Source organism: Poecile atricapillus, chromosome Z (assembly GCF_030490865.1).
Source record: "Poecile atricapillus isolate bPoeAtr1 chromosome Z, bPoeAtr1.hap1, whole genome shotgun sequence".
NCBI lineage: Eukaryota > Metazoa > Chordata > Aves > Passeriformes > Paridae > Poecile > Poecile atricapillus.
In genome coordinates this window covers 107,802,733-107,822,387 of record NC_081289.1, presented here as the reverse complement: position 1 = coordinate 107,822,387, position 19,655 = coordinate 107,802,733, and the positions used below count along the sequence as shown (strand labels likewise).

Here is a 19,655-nt window from a genome sequence, read left to right as displayed (position 1 = left end):
CTTGCTTACCTTGCCCTTCGTAAATGCTTGTTTATTGAATTCATAAAAAAGTTCAGATTCTAAGCATTGTTCTACTACTGTGGTCTCTTCAGAATGGCTTCCCTTCTCAGTAAGATATTCTTGACTCAAATTGATCCTCAGAGGCCTGTCTGCATTTTCTTCAAAATGTTTGTTTTCATATTTACTGGGGATGGAAAAATCATCTTCCTCTGACAGTGCATCATCATCTCCAGATCCAGTATACGTGTTATCTACTTCACCTCCAGCTCTAATGGTAACATTGCATTCTCTCTGATTTAGAAGACTTGGTGCTTCCTCTTCTTCCTCTTCATCATCTGAGTTAATCATTTGGGATATCTGACTCTGTGCTGAACGCAGAAATTTTTGTGGGGATTCATCCAGTTCATCAGTACCTTCAGTACTACTATCCTCATCAATGCCAATCTTGTCATCTGTTATACCACTGCACTCCAAGCCAAATTCATCACTCTCTATAAGTGCAGCGTGTTGAAAACCTTCTAAGTCTGAAGTATCACATGTCTCCACATCGTGTTCATTCACCATAATAGGGAGTTCTCCACTGTCACTGTCTTCATCAATTGTCTGCTCAGCAGCCAAAATATCATTCCACTGCCTTTTTTGTTGTTCATGTTCTTCCTCTTCCTCCTCTTCTTCATCTTCATTCTCACTCTCTGTCTCTTCACAACTAGGTTTAAAATCCTCGTTATCTCCAGAAATAATTTCCTCAATTACACAGTCTGAGTCTTCATGGGTAATTCCCAGATGACTTACATCATCAGCCAATTCTTCTTCTGTGAAACTTTCTGAGCCATCACACACTTTTGAAGGACCAGTTTTATGTTCCTTGGGCATACATGTATTCACTGTTAAGTAATCTTCTACTATGACTGTGTTTGTTCTACCATCAAAGTTTTGCAAATCAGAATCTTCATGCTTTATATCATCTTTTCCATGGTCCACCATTTGGGACTTCTTCTCACTTGCATTTGAAGAGGGTACTTTGCTCCATTTTGCACTTTTTTTGTGAGGCAAGGCAAAATACTTGTAAGTTGCTCTCAGACAGTGAAGAATATACTCATACACTAGCTGGCTGTTCAGAGTTCTTGCCACATTCCTTTTGACTGAATATGGGTCTAGGAGAAAGAAGAAGTGAGCCAGCAGTGAAAGAGTTAACTTCTTTAAAGAAGAATACACATACATGCTTACAGAGTCTGAGTTGCTAGTAACTCTTAAAAATTGCGTAAGGACACAAGATCTACAAATTGTGCTGAAGACAATTTTTAAGTTCCCTTAATTATTTCTAATAATGTTTAAAATAATACCCAATAGAAATATTAAATTGATTTTTTTGGAAAAAATATTCTACTATATAACCAGTCCAATATTAAAAATTTCTAAGTTGTAGCACACTATATCAACAGCCAAGTTAGCACCATATAAAAATTTAATTTACAATTCTTTGAAGTTTGTTGAGAGATATTTATATACCTTCCACAGCAATGCGCTTTTTAGGCCAGTCCTTTAATTCACGAGACACTGGTTCCTTGAGTCGTATGCTAATAACCAAATCAGCCATACTGAACTCCAAAGCATAGAAACGAAGCAGTTCAAGCCAGAGCTGACCAATGGGTGCTGAACACTGCTGACCTAAATCAAATACTAAGGGAACCTGTCAATTACAGAAGAAAACCTTAAATAATATTTAATGCAGAGGCATTTAACTGTCACAGTTCTTTTACTGCATCTGTAATCTAGTGTGGCAGAATTTATCATTGGTAATTGACTCCTGCAATTGCAATAAAAACTACAATTACAAAGCTGAAAGATACAGTATAAAACTTCATAATGACAGAATGCGGCAATGGCAAAGAGTAGCATCAGTGATTGATAACAGTTGTTTCTTTATGTCTTTATGCTGTAATTTATAGATTTCATAGAAAAACATGCATCTCATCTCACAGGACAGAATGGACTATACAGCCTATTTTTCAGCGAAGTCCAGGCTGAATTATTAACTCTTAGAACGTGCAATCACGTAGTGATACTGTTTCTTACAAAGTTGTTATAATAGAAGTAATTTATAAAAACAAAATAAAAGACGAAATATTTTTCATATGCTTAATCTAATTCCAAGATAAAACTGCTTCTGTAAACTATATTCTCCCCGAAGAATTAAAATTCATCGTCTTATCAAAGAGTTTGAAATCGTATCTATTTTCCTGCCAGCTCCTTAGCACCAAGAGCTAAGTGCAACAGACCTTGAAGCAAGCAGTCATGCAATCTCTTAGTTCAGCTCATGGCTTTGAAACATAAACACAAAACTGAATCAGAAGGTTGTTCTATTTTGAGAATAGTAATATCTGTTAGACTACTACAGAAATTTAAAAGTTCAGACCTTGCCCCTTCTAGGGGAAGTTTCCTGTGGCACATCAGAGTCATCAGTAGGGTTGTACTCCCAAACCACGGCATCATTCTTGACTTCTCTCAGATGAAAATTAGCTAATTTGTTTAATGAGAAACCTCCAATCTAGCAGAAATGAAAACAGAAACAAAGCTAAACATTATGTGAACTATTAGTTCTCACATCACAGTAGAACAAAGTTTAAAAACTGGTGTTCCATGCCTAGAATGTGCCACAACGTTTTTCTCTCTCCTCCCCATACTTCTCTACAAAAAACTCTCAAGAGCTCAGTACTCTCGGAAGGGTGTGCTAATGTCCACATTCAGGAAATATGGAAAGTGAGGTGGAATGAAAACTGGATTAATGGCAGATCCCAGAGGTCTGTAATCAGTAGCACACGGTCTAAACATGGGCCCGTCACAAGTGGTGTTCCCCAAAGGTCAATACTGGGCCCAGTGTTGTTTAATATGTTCAGCTGTGACTGAGACAAAGAGAAGATGCACGTCACTGACAGCACAAAGCTGGGAGCAGTGGCCAATACGCCAGAGTGAGGAGCCTTGACAGGATGGAGAGATGAGCAGAAATTACCTTGACTGAATTCTGAAATTCAAAAAAGGCAAAAGCAGGGTCCTGCATTTCACTGGGTTATAACCCCAGGCACCAGCTCAGGCTGGGGCAGATCTGCTGGAAAGCAGCTCTGAGGAGAAGGACCTGGGGCTCCTGGTGGACAACAAGCTGTCCATGAGCCAGCAGTGTGACCTGGTGGCCAAGAAGGCCAATGACGGCCTGGAGTGCATTAGGAAGAGCACTGCCAGCAGGATGAGGGGGGTGATCCTGTCCTTCTACTCAGCCCAGGTGAGGCACAACTGGAGTGCTGTGTCCAGCTCTGGGCTCCTCAGGACAACAGAGACATGGAGCCCCTGAAGTGGGTCCAGCAAAGGTCTACGAAGATAATTAAAGGACCGGAGCACCTCAATTATGAGGAAAGGCTGAGGGAGCTGGGCTTTTTCAGCCTTGGGAAGAGGCAATGGAGAGAGGACCTCATCAATGTCTGACTAAGTGAAGGGAGGGTGTCAAGAGGACGGAGCCAGATGGTGCCAAACAATAAGACAAGCGGCAATGGGCAGAAACTGATGCAGGAAGCTATGAATATGAGGAAGAACTTGTGTGGGTGACCAAACACTTGAACTGACTGCCCAGAAAATTCTGTAATTCTGTGTCATGCAAACTTTTCTTCACACACTAGATAAGCATGAATACGTATCTTTTAAATATGTGGGCATAAACAATAGGATATTTTTCTCATCCAATTCAGAAGGTGCATATGCTTTTGAATGAGTCAGGAACGTAGCAGAGAAAATTGTTAACTGCATGATTCGTGTAATCAGTTACAGGAACTGAAACATATGAGCTAAACATAACAAGAGACCGTAAGTACAAAAATGAGTGCCATGAATGTAATACATAAATGGTGTCCTGGAGAATTGGATTCTGGATTGGCATCCATAATACAACTGACGTCATTTCAGCATTTCAGTTTCTAAACCAAAGAAATACACGCTTTAAACTGCTAATGTGATCCCTTCAGTCAGTATCACACCAGTGTGCTCCCCAGCTATGGTCTCTGTTTTGGAGAATTAGATGGCAAATTCCAAGACGTTGTTTTGGGATGTAGCTATGTGGATTGAGTTCTCAACAGTCTGGAGGAAAGGCTGAATAAAATGAGGAAGTAAATTGCTGCAAAATGCGTTGTTCAACACCCAGCTCTCCTTATTCACAGAAGGGGCAGCAGAGCACTACTTCAATGACTAAGGATTGTGAAATGTAACCTTAGAGCTAGGCATACTAAAGTTAAGTGTAGTCATTGAATAATGATGAATTCACACACAAATTCACATTCTTAATTCCTGCAGAAATGGCTTGCTTATGGTTTGCTCAGAGTAGCATAAAGCTGACAGATTATATACCAGCACAAGCAACTGGTCCTCTCATTCATACTATTCAGTGTATTAATACACATACCCATGATCCCAAATAGACAGGCAGAAAAGGCTCTTTCTTCTGTTGTAGAAAGAAAATAACCATTAAAGCGAACACATAAGGTGACAAGCCTCCTTCTTCAGGACGATCAACACAGCATAACTGTAAAAACAAATTGTGCAGTCATTAAATCTTCAAGTGATACTATGAAAAGTATTCTTGTAATTACTGTTTCAAAGTCAGTCACATTGAATATTACAGGAACTCAGGTATCTTCAAGCTCTTACAAGATGCAGTTCTCAAGGCCTGCATATTTACTGCAGTTACTACCACATTACCATAATGTTTTCAAGTGTAAGAGCCATAGAACCCAGACTGGCAAAACAGACATCATATAGCACATTTGCAAAAAATGATAGTTCCTTTTGCATAGAAACAGTACAAGTCAAAAGTTTTTAATTTTTTTAATTAATATTTTTATTGCAGATACAAAAATTTTTTGGCAAGTTATGTTAATTCACAAGACTGTTTTCACCTACAATAGAGGCAAACAGCTTTTTCTTGTTTTTTCATGATGGATTAAGTTTATGAGAAACTATCAATTCCATTTCATATATGTTCCTCTAACTAGTTTGATAACAGAGCAGGATACTTACAGTCTGCATGCCATTGAATGAAGCTAAAAATTCCAATTTTGAGATTTAGTGGAACATTATCACTCAACAATAATAATTACATGATTTATAATATTTACCATTTATAAAAACTTATGCCTTATTTCAATTGTTTTTCCAAGGTATGTTTCAACAGTCATTCTCTGTACTATAACTACAGGCATAATATCAAAGTTCATTCAATATTTTTTCACAGATGAGGGAACACAAATGACTCTCACCTTTGCCCAGTACCTGAAGGCAATCACTAAAGGTACGATGGCAGGTTCCAGCTTTCCAAGTGTAGCCAAATGGTTTGTTGTCAGACAAGCATTCTCATTCCCTGCACTCACTTTACAAATAAGGCCACTAAAATGCAAAAAGAAATGAAAGATTTTGAAGGTTCTGTAAGAACACCCATAGGTTAGATAACACCTCACAGAACAGTGTAGCAGAAGGCTGTAAGGAAAGACTTGACAGCCTCTCAAAGACAGCATCTCTGCATGAAAAGCAGCATGCAATACTTATTTGATTTATGGTTAGTTTGAGAATATACGCATTGTAATTTTCTGTACAAGTGTTTTAAGATACAATTCAAGATTATTTTCTAATATTAATTTACTGAATTAAAAAGTTAATTACTAATTTCCTTCATGAAACAAAAATGTCTTCCCACACCCACCATCAAACATTTTCTATGCTGTTTTCACACAACATAAAATATTTTTAAACACTGAAAAATCAAGGTAGCAGCAAATAACTGGTAATATTTTTATCAGTAGGTGTTTTATAGAATGTTTCATGAATCTTAATTGTCATTCATCAAATGGGCAAAATAAAATATTTTTCACTTGTTCTCAGTATACTAGTGAAGCTAAGCAAACTGCTCTTATCCTTACAGAAATCTATAATTTAATATGGTATATATGCTACCTATAAGAAAGGAAAGTTTCTGCTTAAGCAATAATCCCAAATGGAAGGGTAAGGGTACATGCTGGAAGCCATAATGGTTGAAGGGATTGGGAAATACACAGCTGAGGACAGAACAACCCTTACCCTCTTATTCTAGGCTAGGAATGACTTGCCCATGAGTGTTAGTTTGTGTTTCAAGATCCATGGAACTGTAATAATTTAGTACAGAAACGTCATTTATCAGGTGGAAATATAATTTACATTGCTATATACTATTAGAACACACAAAGTGACAACCGAGACCTTTGCTTTTCTCTGCACACCACCACTGGTATTCTAGCATGGAAATCTGCATCAACTTCCATAAAAGAGTCTAAGTAGAAAAAAAGAAAAAGAAAAAGCCACATTAAGCATGGTGTAGACAAAAAATATATAGAACTGGATGCAACTAGAAGAGCACAGGTAGTATTTCAGTTTCTAATACAATGACTAATATTGAGAAAAATAAAGTACATGTGATTTAAGTGTTTCACATGTAATGGGAAGAATATGATCTATACAACAAGCACTGTTAGGAAAATACCGAGAAAAACCAGAACTTTTCAAAATTCATATATACAGTAGGTATAATTAAGCAAGTATATTTTGGTTAAGAGATTCAGTAATTCAGGCATGCAGAGAGACCTACAACACCTATGGAACAATATTAGTGTGAAAAATAAAAAAACATATTGTTACATCACTACTATAGAGAAAAAAAAAATTTCTGGTTATCTGACAATCTTTTATGTAAATATAGAACAGGTTGCCTACATGATGTAATATCCTTTGCTGTGATTTTTCTATTTTTTTCTTATCTTTATGTAATTTCCCCAATATGATTCAGCTGTCAGACACCCTAGTCCTCTCTCTTAGTGGTGTTGATTGATTCAAACTGGACTTATTTTTTGATACCTCATGGTTTCACTGCGCTAGGAGGGGAGAAAACGATCAAATAATTTTAGATACTTAATTCAAAAATTCTGAAATGACAAGATTTTTGTGATGTTACTTAGCCAACTGAACACCTGATTCCACTAAAAATTATCTTACTTTTGCCACCGGGATACCACAAACACCTAATGCTCTATCTCTGCATCTTATAACTTATGGAGAATACTTTGCACACATTAATGCAAATATTACTTGCTGTTGTGATACAATAGTGATCCCAACTTCTTATGAGATCTGGGTCTTCTTCCTCTAATCTAACTTAAAAATAACCCCATTCTCTAAGACTGTAATGGTCCAGACATTAAAATGCAGATACAACAATGGCAGAGGTGCCACTGAGAAAATCCAGGTCAGTAAATATACGTGTTTTGAACCATATGGTCTGGTTCTTGAACTGTGGGCTCAAAAGCAAGGCAAGAAAGCAGTGAAACTACTTTTTGCAATCTACATTTAAAAACAATAGAATTTTCATGCCCCCCCATACAATATTTTCATTTTTTTTCTTGTCTGCATATGCTTGAATTGGTTTGAGTAAGTGCATTTTTAAAACGATCTTAAACTTTACTTCCTTGTATTAATGTGCAGTTAAATTCATTATCTGAAAAAAGCCCTATGTGTCTGTATGCAGTCATCTGTACATGGCCATCACCTGCCCTGAGACACGTGCAGGTAATTACAGGAAAAGAGACCTCAATGTAAAAGTAAATTACTGGGTTTCTGTTACATGTTAAAGAACTTAGGCTGCTTTCTGTGGCTAATGGCTAATAGAGCAGGCTGGGGAGGGCAGCAGAGTCTACCTTATGTGTAATGACATCTTCACTTATAATGTAAAAGAAAGCCTCTGTCCTGCGGTGACTTTCTGATGCTTCTATCCCCAGCTGCTTTGTTTATGTTACATATTAAGTTCTGCACCTTTAAGACTGGCTGTGAGAGTGAAGTGGGGAAAGAAGAAGGGCGCAGTTTGTGTCCAGAAACGGCACTCACTCCCTTGCATCCTGCTCCTGGATTGTGGTGTCTGCAGCATGGACAGACAGTGGGACGGAGCTCTCCTTTGCTTTTAGTTAGTTTTTAGCAAGCTGAGGCATAGAAGTTTCCTGGACTGTGGTCTTTTTTATTTTCCCTTTTTCTTGGATCTGTTCAAACCTGTTCTGGAGTGAAAAAACCAGCCAAGCCCCTGGGAGCTCACGCCTGTGGACCACTGGGGCATGGGTCTCAGCACTTTCCAGTGCCAGAGGGACTGATAAGAGACTGAATAAACTGAGCTATACCCCATGAAAAGGACATTCTTGGATTTGCCATCTCTTTGAACAGTGGGAGGTTTTATTGCTCCATATTACTAATTTTTTTATGCTTGTACATACTTTGCTTGTTAAATAAACAGTTTTTTCCACTTTTCTCCAAGGAAATCTTTTCCTGAACCAGTTGGGGGAGGAGCTGCTTAAATTTGCTTTCTGGTGGGACTCCATTTGGTTTTCTCTCAAATTTGCCCTAAACCAGGACAGCCTCCCACTAGGAATTCCTCACATCATCAAAAATAAGAGAACTTCAGCTGTCATAACACAGACTGCCAAACCAAAAGTAAGTAGTTCTGCTAAGGTATTATTTTCTGCAGTATTATTCAGTCTCATATCTTTCTAAAAAAAGAGTTGTACTTGTTCAGCAGAGGTGAAATTCAACAATACTAAGCAGTAATAATTTAATGAAATTGAGAAGGCAGCAATTTTTTCTTACCACTGTTCTGGAGACTTTCTTGCACAAGTAAGAGAACATCTGGTTGAGTCATCTGTCAAAAAAGGGAATAAAGCTGTTTTTGTATCAACCACCTGTCAAGAAGGTGATTTTCAACAACTGGAATTTAAAACCACCTCTATGTGTACTTCACTATTATTACATTGTATCAAAAGGAACAAGAGCTCTGCTTGCTTTGAAGGAAAAAGAATAATCCTGGAGTAATTGTTACTAAAGTTATTTTTACCTCTATCAAAGACTTGATTATGGGAAGAAAACCCCCACCACGAGAATTACTGTTTCAGTGTGCTTAAATATGACTGAGTTCTGACACAGTGGACTTACATCATGTTAAAGACTGTAATTACAGCTTTTTAAAGTTATATTCACTTTATGAACTTAGATCACTCTTTGCTTCCTAAAGGAAATGTTAAATTCTAACAATGGGACTGCCAAATCAACTATCACAGGCATAAGTTCAAGTATGGAATCAAGTCCTTAACTCCTTTTCAATGTTCAAGCACAAAGATGCAGAAAAACATGACAAATAAAGACCTTAAATTACTCCATGTATAAATAACATAATCTCATTTCATGGATCAAATATAACCTAGCAGTCAAAATGTGTATATGTGAATATATATCAATACAAAACCAGGATTAGTAACAAGATCACAGAAGTGTCATTTATTCCAGCTGTTAGAGAATATCAATAATCACGTGTCTCATAGGACTGCTAGAGTACAGATGTTTTAAGTGTTTTCAGAAGAAGTTTCAATAAAACATGAAGGTGTATTACACTGCCTGATGACTACAGTTCTGTTAAGAAAGGAGTGTTATTTTAAGACCAGACCAGCTCTGTTTTACCCAATAGGCTCCTGGAAAAGTGTTAGTGCCACACTATAAAATATATTTAAAATATTAATTAAATATAAATATTTGAAATATAAATTAAACAATATAAATTAAATCTACATGAAAATGCAAACATTCAAAACCACAAACACATACTTCATAAAATGGCGTTACTTACATTGGCAGGAAACTGGGTATCTATGTTTATGTCTGAAGTTTTGAAACCAAATCTGCTATAGGAGGAGCCATACAATCTTAATGAACACTCTGTAACAAAAAGAATTGTATTTCATTTATACTATGCCTGACTTTAAGTTTGTAGCTACTTACAGCATTCTTAATAGATCTTAACAATAAACCTAGTTTTGATAGGAACAGGAAAAGAAGGGTCTTCAACAGCCCGGAAATGTTACTAAATCCTGCCTTCCATGCTGCTGTTGGTAAAGGCTTATCATGAAGGTCAAATCCTCCCCACATCCTTTTCATCTTCACTTTTTACTACAGGCCCATTTGGGTCATGAATACCATTGTAATTTAATTCTGATACAGGTTTATATTGCTACATCAAGCTGTTCAACAGACTAGTAACTTAACATCCTGTTTTAGAATTTAGAGTAAAGGTTTTTAATTCCGTTTTCATTTCATAAGATGTTGGTGAATTTTTTTGGTTGATTTTTTCCCCCAGTTTTTTGTTATTATATTGTTTTTAATAAGTTGGCATATCTAACACTTAAATTGCAAATAATACCTGGCAATTTTTGACGCAGCAAGTTTTCCATCATTGTTTTAATGTTAAGCCTTTCTTCTAGATCTTCATTATTTAAGCCAAATTCACGCACAACATTTTCAATAGCAACACCAATAGCTTGTATTTGGGAAGGCATTGGAGGAGGAAGAGCAGCCAGCAGTTTTTCTTCTTGCTTTTCCTTTCAAGACAACAAGACAGATGTTTTAATGAGTTTCTTGTGTTGCTTAACATGCTAAAATGAATGACAACAACTCCTCCCAAGTAATACTACCACCACAAATTTTCCAGGTAATGTAGACAATTTGAAGCAATAAAGAATCTGATACTCCAGGATCAGTAATGTTCAGAGATATATATGCATGTATTTGGCATGTTAAAAAAAATTAACAATTCTTTCAGCACCTATGAAGTGTGAAAAGGTAGGAACTAAAGAGGAAGAACCAGAAAATCTGCAGAAGTCATATTTTTGTCCACTTCAAGCAGAGAAAGTAGAAGGTATTTTAAGAAAAAGGTAAAAGTGATGTTACACAGTAAGTTATTTTGATGCTTATGTTCAAAACAAATTTGCTTTACATATAAACAAGTCTGTAATACTCCACAAGTGCTTAATTTTTACAGTATTTCTGAACTGAAATATTAATTCTGACATATAGGTTATAATTTCTAATTCTACCATACCAACTGTATTTGCTTATTCCTATTCCTCATGGCAAAGTCCAGATCCCAATCTTACTGTTTTCATCAATATCACTACATACAACTGTGCTTAACTCACCTTTAAGCTTTTCTTGTGTCTTTTTTCTTTAATATGCTTATGAGCAAAAGCCACTGATTCAATCAAAACATCACACAATTTGCAGGTGTATTTTGCTGATGGGTAGCTTCGAGGTTGCTAAAATAAAGATAATAAAAAAACCCCTATAACTATAAAGGTATTTGTCCTGGGGTGACTTTATGATACTGGTATCCCCAATCATCTGGTTTATGCTATATATTAAGTTCTGCACCTTTAAGACTGACTCTGAACGTGAGAGTGGGGGGAAGAAGAAGCGCGCCGTTTGTGTTAAGGAAAAGCATCACTCCCCCACATCCCGCTCCTGGACTGTGTTGTCTGCAGCACGGACAGACAGCAGGACAGAGCTTCTCTCTGGCTTTTAGTTAGCTTTAGCTAGCTGAGGCAGAAGAGTTCCCTGGACCTTTGTTTTTTTCCTTTTCTCTTGGATCTGTGCAAGCCTGCTCTGGACTGAACACCCAGCCAAACCCTGGGAGCTCACGCCTGTGGCCCACCGGGGCCTGGGCCTCAGCACTTTCCAGCGCCGGAGGGACTGATAAGAACCTGAGCGAGCCGAGCTACACCACATGAAAAGGACTTTTCTTCCTAGACTTGCCATTCCATCGAACAGCAAGAGGTTTTATTATTTAATATTATTCAATTTCTGTTAAATAAACAGCTTTTTCCACTTCTCTCCAAGGAATTTTTTTTTTTTCCTTTCCCAGACCAGTTGGTGGGGAGGGGCATTTCCCTGGGGAAATCCCCATTTAGAGTTTTCCTCCCTAATTTGCCCTAAACTAGGACAAATACAGTTTTTGGCGTCCAATGTAGGGCAGCTGCTGATTTATCTGCCTGCCCTACAGTGTCTAGCAGCATACGATAAGCATACGCTAGGGCCCAGCTTACAGCAATGATATTTTTCTCCTTAGAATCATCAGAGCAATTCTCTTCCAGATATTTCCATATTCATCTGGGTTCTGAATTTGTTCACGTGGATATCTCAGCCCTCACTCTAGAAAAGCTGCAGACCATACAGAGGAAGCTTAACAGCTGAACTACCAGGAAACTGACCAGGAAAGTGGTATCCTTAACACTCAGGGGAAACTGGATATTACTAGGACAGTATTACTTTCACTTCACTCAATACCCTTGCTAAGTTCAAAGGACCAACTCTGAAATCTACACCCCCTCACTTTAGCTTCCTTCCCTCCATATTTGCCATCAAAAACTCTGCACATCAAATATAACATCAGAGGAAACGATACCATGTCAATCACACCCAACACTGTATCTTTTACAGGAGAAAATATCCAATGCACTATTAATTGAACAACCACTCCAGCATTTTAATTAATATCCAATGTCATTCCATGAACTAAAGGAGAAGCCATTTTTTGAGCTTACACTTTTATCATTGTAGCAGAAAAACCCAAAAGATAACCCCTCTTGTTTCTACAGTTCATTAACAGCAATATTGCTACTTAAATTCTGTAACTAAACTTTCTAGCTACAATCAGAGACATTTCTCAAAGTGTACCCTCTACAATGTATTTATATGCACAAAAAATAGAGGTCTATCTATACAAGTAAAGACAGTGGCACCTTCTTCAGTCTATAAATGTAGTCTCGCTTCAATCGTTCTTCAGCTTGCTGCAGCCCCAGAAGTTCTTTCGCTGACAGCACAGATTCATCTATGACTGGACCTTCCACTTCATCGTGATCATACTCATCTCTTCTAGTTCTTCTTGGTCTTCTTAGTTTTCTAAGCTTCTTCATTTCTTATAAAGAGTTATGAGAGCAAACACGTCAAGTAACTGCAGTGCCACACAGCATTTAAAAAAAAAAATTCCTTAATTAACATTCTACTTATATGAGAGTCAAAGAAGGCACAATTCACCTACCTGGTATGGTTTCACAATTTGTTCTGTGCAAGTCTGATAATAGTAAGTGTATATTAGTATCACAACCTATAGTGCCTTTGTCCCAAACTACAAATAAATCAATTACTTTGTCTTACTGAAGAAAATGACCTTATTTAGACACCTTGGTTAAAACTGGCAAAAAAATAGAACTAAATGCAATAGATATACCTGTATGTCATTATACTGAAAAGACAGAATATATCCAAAGATTTCAGGATGCCTAGTTAGGCTTTGGTAGACAAATAAGCTAGACTACAAGTATGGCAGAATTAGAAAGTAGTAGTAGGCCAATCTAAATTATTTATAGGACCTAGCAGCACTCTGATATGGCACTGTTGTGATTACATATGACAATTTATTAACAAGGGATTATTACCAGTGATAATGTCGTTTGCCTTCCAGTTAAACCAGTATATGGATCAGTACTACCTTCACAATATTAAATAAACAAGTGGAAAAAAGTAAGCACCACTGCTGGCTACAGAGACTAAAGAATGGACTTGCTAAGTATGTGCACATTGTTTAATAAAGCTGTAAAACTGTCATAATAATAATAATGCTTAAAAAGATTGTTGCGTTTACAGCAAAACCTCTAGAACAAATTAATGCAAATACCACTTCTACTTTTAAGCAAATTTTATCATAATTTTGAAGCAGAAGCTACTACTGGCCCAAAGGCTGTAAAAATCATCTCAGGAATAAATAGACACGTCAGATTTTCACACCTTGCCCTTCACTTGTGCAGCTATACAGGATGTCCCGATGCCTGGAATTTCTAAAGTTCCCTCCTTCTAAGAAAGTTTATGCAACTTCCTTATACTCCCAAACTTTCATCACAGCATGAGGATTTAACTTGTAATAATTAAAAAAGGCCAAAAAAAGCCCCAGATAAACTGCTCTTCTGAATAGATTTACAAAATTTATTTCCTGTGACCACAATTTTTGTCTCTAATACTTGGCAAAGGGAAACAACAGAGTTGTGTATTTGTAACCAGTTATTTGATTCAGCTCACTAAGCAGCATGTGTTAGTGGCATAAACAGTACCAGGACAAAAATGGTAATATAATTTCTTTCTTTCAGCTGCAGAAAAAGTTTTAGCTGCAATAAAGAGAATTTAGGCCTAATAGGTTGTAGGAGCAGTACTCCAAAGGAATCTCCAGGGAGCAGAAACAGAAATCTGAACTTCTGAACCTTCCCCACATCCTCCATATTTGCACTGACACTTCTTCTCAAATTCCAAAGATGAGCCACAACTGTTTGACTACATTTTTAACTAATTAGTGTAGCGAGCCTGGAGGTGTATTACTGTTTTCACAAAAAAGCCTGTGACAACTACCTACTTACCAATTATTTCTGTAGCCAACAAGTAACTTAAAAAATTTATAAATTAAATAAATACTTCTAATATTTAGTAGGTACAACAGTAACAATCTAATTATAGGTTAATGACTAAATAAAGTATGAAGAAAGAATGTCACAGATTTGGTAAACTTCCTTATGAGCTACAATAAAAAAGACATGACAGTAATGAAAAGGATAACCACACAAAAGATTTCAATTAAATGCTAGAAGAAGCATTTTTAGTAATTTTGCTACTTGACACAGAAATTCTGAAGGGACCTTAAGAGGTGAGCTATGCCATGCCTGTGCTTTGTAGCAGGATGAAATGAACTCTGTCAAATCTGAGCAATGCTCAGCTAACTTGTTCTTAAAGGCCTCCAAGTACCTTTTTCATGAGCTGCCCAGACAGCCTCTCCAGAACTTCTCTAGCTTTACCTCTACAAACTTGCCCTTACTCCTCATCTGAACCTTTCTTTCTCAATTTTAGGCCCATTCCTTTGTGTCCCATCTACTGGAAAGAAACAATATAGTTTACTACATCAGCTTTTTACAGCCTTCCTAGGCAGAGGAAGATTGTTACTATGCCTCCCTACCCTTTTCATTTTGCAGAAAGATTGGGCATTGTTCACAGCTTGAATAGCTTCTGTTTCCTACGTGTATTGACAACCTTCTTGCTTTTCTTTGCACAGCTTCCATTTTATTCATAGAAGTGGGGTGCTAAAAACTGGACAGAGTACTGCTACTGAGTTTACAGAAGACTCAGGAAAAGGGGTACCTCAGACTGTGAGTCTTTTTTCATGCCTCACAACCCCATGATAATGACTACTCATTATCATCTTCTGATTCACTCTCATTTCAGATCCTCCTGTGAAAAAAATATTACTTTATAGTTACTTTTCCTCCTTTATTTGCACAGTTGATATTCCTACTTAAACAATGGCATTTACACATACTTTGTACTACATCCTATATGTAGGTCATTTCTCCAACTGTGCAAAGTTATTTTAATTGACCTTCCTGCTTTTCTGCATTCCATTCCTACCAGCTCCACAGCATATTCAATTTTCAGAGCACGCAGTATGTCTGCTCTCTTCATTCATCATTAGAGTAGTACAACAAACATTGAATGGAATAGAATCCTCACTCACTAGACGTTTGCTTACTACTTTCTTTAACTGACAGCCTTCAACAGCTTCTGAGTACAGTTACCTAATTAGCTCTGCAAGTCTCTTACATTAATTTAATCCAGATACTTTTCTACTAGTTTACTTACGGAACTGTCACATAAGGGTATCTAAAGTAGTACAGTACTAGCACAAGCAGTATCTACCAACTGAGTTTCCCAGATTCACAGGGGACTGATTATTTTAAATAAATACATTAGGGCTTGGCATATGTTTTCCTTAACAAATGCTTACTTCCTACTTCTTATCTTTGCTACCTTTTGCTAAATATTTACAGTATATTATTTGTTCCAAAATTGACTCCCAAGATTTAAGCTGCACACCAATTCTTTTAATTCCTCTTTTAAGAGATACTTGCCCTTTCCTGTAATCAGTAGCTCACTTCCCTTAACTTCTCAAGTATGATTGCCAGTGGTTCCAAAAATCTATTTGAGTTTCTGAAGTTTCACAGAAAAAAGTTCATTATAATCATCCAGTAAACTGAAGAAAAAAACTTGTGAAAACACTCTACTCTCTCCTAATGTGAGGCTGAGCTGTGTGGAGCTTACTTCTAACAATGGGCACCTGTTCACAGTTTATCTTTTTAGTGACAGCTAGTATCAAGGGAAAGGACATTTAACTCCTGGACTTCCTGGTATCAACCAGCAATAGCTTTTCTTCTCAGCAGAGGGTCTGACCACTACTGTCTTTGGCTCCCCCTCTTGAATAAAATTAGACAAAATTTCTTGTCTACTGGCATTCCATGTTAGCAGCACCAGACACAAGTTATATTCTCTATATTCCTTGAAGCTTCCTTTTTCTGCTTTACTTGCATTCAGTGAAAATATTATGGTATTGATTAGTCCACCCTTCTTTAGGCTGTCCTTCCTAACATTTCAATGCTTTGGGTTTTCACTCTGATTATTAGTACCAATTTCCCACAGAGAAGTTAAATACGAAGAACTATATTTGTGTTATCGCTGTACTGAGCTCTCACAATATTTGACATGGTGTTGTTTTCAATCTTCATTAAGGCACATCATTTAAGACCTCATTAGTAGCTCCAAAAATCTTATCCTGTTATCAGCTTAATTGAAAGATCTCTTACCAGCCTTGACAGACTCCATCAAACTGTACATGGAAAACAACAAACAGGGACACTACACAGACGATGCAATCTACTTACTCTTACAACTCACAGGCCAAACTACAAAGACAACAGAATCTGTAAAACAAGTTCTGTATTATTTGCTGTAACAATCTGTCAGACATGCTACACATATAGTGCAGTCAATAGTTTGCAATACATGAGAGAACAAAACCAGTTCTTTGCTTTAACAGTTAATCTTGAAATTTTACTTTTCAGTAACACATGTAGGAGGCTACTTTACTGGATAGCTATGTTAGAACAAAGGAACATGTGATTACCAGAACTTCCTCTCTGCATGTCTGGCACATCTTTGCTCAATAAATCTTCCTGAAGTTGTCGTCTTACATTTCTGTTTCCAGGACCTTCCCCTTCATGAAAAGAGTCCTTTCTTGTCCTGCCATGCCCAGGAATCCAGGCAGCAGAACGGTACTCTCTCCAGGTGTCAGAAGTACCACGGTGGTCATCAGATACCCATTTCTTCGTTTGGTCTCTTTGGATATCATTTAACTTTGACCCTTGACTGTAAGTTGTGTTTTTAAGGGAATTTGGGCTACTCAAAACACTTCGTGGCCCTCTCCTGGGACTGCTTCCGTAACGACCTGGAGTTCCCTTTTTCTTTTGCAGGCTGGTATCTATTTTATTGCTATAGCCACTTCCATATTCACCCATGACTTGGTAATCTTTCTGTAAGGGACTGTCCTTTAATTCTTCTTGATGCAAAATTTCCTGTTCCTTATTTTGTTTGGCAAAGCAAGGTTTTGCAGCATCTCCCATGGTTATTGCTGTTCAATTTAGTGATTCCTACCTAGAAATCAAAAAGTTAAAATCTGTATGTTAAAGTCAATCACAGAACGAACACTGGGTATTAACAGCTGTGGAAATCTCAACAATCAAAGCCTTGGCTTGTACCAAGGCAAGAAAAGGCTGTCCAAAACTCAGCTAGGTCTATTCACTTAGTACATCTTAACACCTATTAGTGGTTCATAAAATGCAGAGACAGCCTGTGGCTTTTCCAGGCACAAAAGTCTAGATGCCTTTAGGACAGATAGAAAATTTTAAGTGTCTACATCAGTCTCATCAGGGAAGCTTTGAAAGATTGTTTGAAGGAGGCATAAATGAGGATGGCCCCGAGGCCATTCCACGTATCAGAATATTCTTCTTTGCCCACAGCAGACACTTTGTTCACCTTGTTAAGAATGAAAATCATGATCAGAGGACACAGAGAAGCAGAAGCTAAGTTGCAATCTAGCTACCAGGCAAGCATGATATAATGACTTAGAAACAATGTGCACTCTGCACATTTTAGCCAGACCACCACTGTGAGGTCTCACATTACTCAGTATTAAGCACTCCTATTTCATATTATTTTAGCATTGTCTCAAACATCTGGACCACTGAATTGCTTGCATACCCACCCCTCTTTCTTTGGTTACCTCCATGTTCTTACTGCAAAACACTTCCAAAGAGTTCTAACTCCAATGTTGCCAACAAGCCATGTGTACTGTGAAAGGGGAACTACAGGAAGCGACTGTGTAAAAAATGTTAAGTGGCAGTGGTCTGACGGACACTGACTATTTTACAATTTAAAAACAGACACATACAACTAAACAAAAAAGATTTTCTCTTTCAAAATATGTGTAGGTGCTTAAGGATGCAGATAAAGCTGTAAAGATATGTAAAGAGCATTTTCACATACCTAAACACCACAAAATGCCCTTCCATTGCCATTAATATGGGAGTAGGGTACCTATTTTTTTACTTTTTTTCTTTAATTCTGCAGGCTACAAAGGCACTCTTAAGCATCTCAGTGTCTGCATTTTATAGGCTTGAGGCTTTTCGTGTTTATGTCCCTCTTAAAATGAAGACCATTTTTTGGTCCCACACAAGCAACAAAACAAAAAGGATTCTTGTCCTAAAGACCAGAATTCTTACCCAGTTATGTACATCTCTGGAAATGCAGCTGCTCCAGCTAGGAGAGGAAAGAAAAGTTTCAAACGCACATAGAGCACTTATTTCCTATTTTAAGTAAGAAACGCTGTCAAACCCTAATTTCAGAGTGACCTAAACGCAGCCTTTTTTAGAGTTATCCCCAGAAGCAACGCCCACACCCTGCCGCCAGGCTGGATGACGACACCTCCCCTTCCTGATAGGAAGCAGAAAAGTCGAAGTTTACATTCACCTCCGGCTCCCAAGCACGACAGGAGGTGCGAGCCTGGCGTGGGCAGGGGGCTGCCCTGGGGCATCGACGTCGCAGATAAGCAAGACACAGTTGCCTGCGGGGCCAGCAGCATCAGGCAGCGCCGGCCAAGCTGCCAGCGGGACCCAGGCGCAGGTGGTACGATACCGGCGCCGAAAACACACGACGTGGGCCAGGGCTCCCTTGCCCTCACGCCGCAGCTCCTGGCTCGCTCCTCCTCGTCTTCCCACAGGCTAACCAAGGTCCCCAGCCCCCTCCTGTCGACCCCCGACGCCGGTGGAGGGACTGTGGCGCAGCATAACCCAAACCTGCCGCCTCAGCCGGACACAGCCCGCGAGCACAGGGGCGCGGCAGGGCCACGAAGGGAGGGAGCGAGAGACGTAGGGAGGGGAAGAGGGAGGCAAAGCGGCTTGCGAGGGGGACAGGACGCCGGTGGAGACCGCCCGCTGCCGGGAAAGGCCTCACCCTGCCACCGGCCGCCGAAAGAAGGGCACTCACCGCCCGCTACAGATACCGCCGGCCCGCCCGCCGTCCAGAGCTCGCCATTGTGGCGCGACGGAAACGGCGCTGCTCCCTCGACGCGCCCGATCCGCGCGGGTCTTCCGGCAGCGCGGGCCCGCCTTCCGCGCCCGGCCGGGCGGGGCGGGACACGGGCGGGCCCGGAGGTGCGGACGGTGCTGCTCGGAGTGGGCTCGGAAAGCGTGCGTGGGCCTGCAGGGACGTGTCACGTAGGCTATGGTGCTAAGTGTTGCGTCCGGTCTTTCCTTAAACGTCCGTTCGTGGTGACCCCAGCAGCTCCCTGGGCAGGCCGTTGCCAC

General features: G+C 38.9%; 1 protein-coding gene across 3 annotated transcripts in view; it reads right to left on the bottom strand.

The window, feature by feature from the left end:
* The window catches only part of TUT7 (terminal uridylyl transferase 7), a 35,934-nt gene extending 16,493 nt beyond the window's left edge, over positions 1 to 19,441 (bottom strand). Inside the window, exons 1-14 of one of the 3 annotated variants that reach the window (XM_058826254.1) lie at positions 19,336 to 19,430; positions 18,573 to 18,609; positions 16,919 to 17,445; positions 12,666 to 12,841; positions 11,067 to 11,183; positions 10,292 to 10,469; positions 9,722 to 9,810; positions 8,692 to 8,743; positions 6,271 to 6,340; positions 5,298 to 5,424; positions 4,445 to 4,564; positions 2,417 to 2,548; positions 1,510 to 1,690; positions 10 to 1,154 (exon numbers count right to left, since the gene is read on the bottom strand). In XM_058826254.1, coding sequence (XP_058682237.1) covers positions 10 to 1,154; positions 1,510 to 1,690; positions 2,417 to 2,548; positions 4,445 to 4,564; positions 5,298 to 5,424; positions 6,271 to 6,340; positions 8,692 to 8,743; positions 9,722 to 9,810; positions 10,292 to 10,469; positions 11,067 to 11,183; positions 12,666 to 12,841; positions 16,919 to 17,414 — 2,883 coding nt within the window. In that variant the 5' untranslated portion in view covers positions 17,415 to 17,445; positions 18,573 to 18,609; positions 19,336 to 19,430. Of the gene's footprint in view, positions 1 to 9; positions 1,155 to 1,509; positions 1,691 to 2,416; positions 2,549 to 4,444; positions 4,565 to 5,297; positions 5,425 to 6,270; positions 6,341 to 8,691; positions 8,744 to 9,721; positions 9,811 to 10,291; positions 10,470 to 11,066; positions 11,184 to 12,665; positions 12,842 to 16,918; positions 17,446 to 18,572; positions 18,610 to 19,335 lie in introns of those variants that run through there. The other 2 variants (XM_058826257.1, XM_058826258.1) reach the window with 2 other exon arrangements.
* Between the last annotated feature and the right edge of the window lie 214 nt (positions 19,442 to 19,655).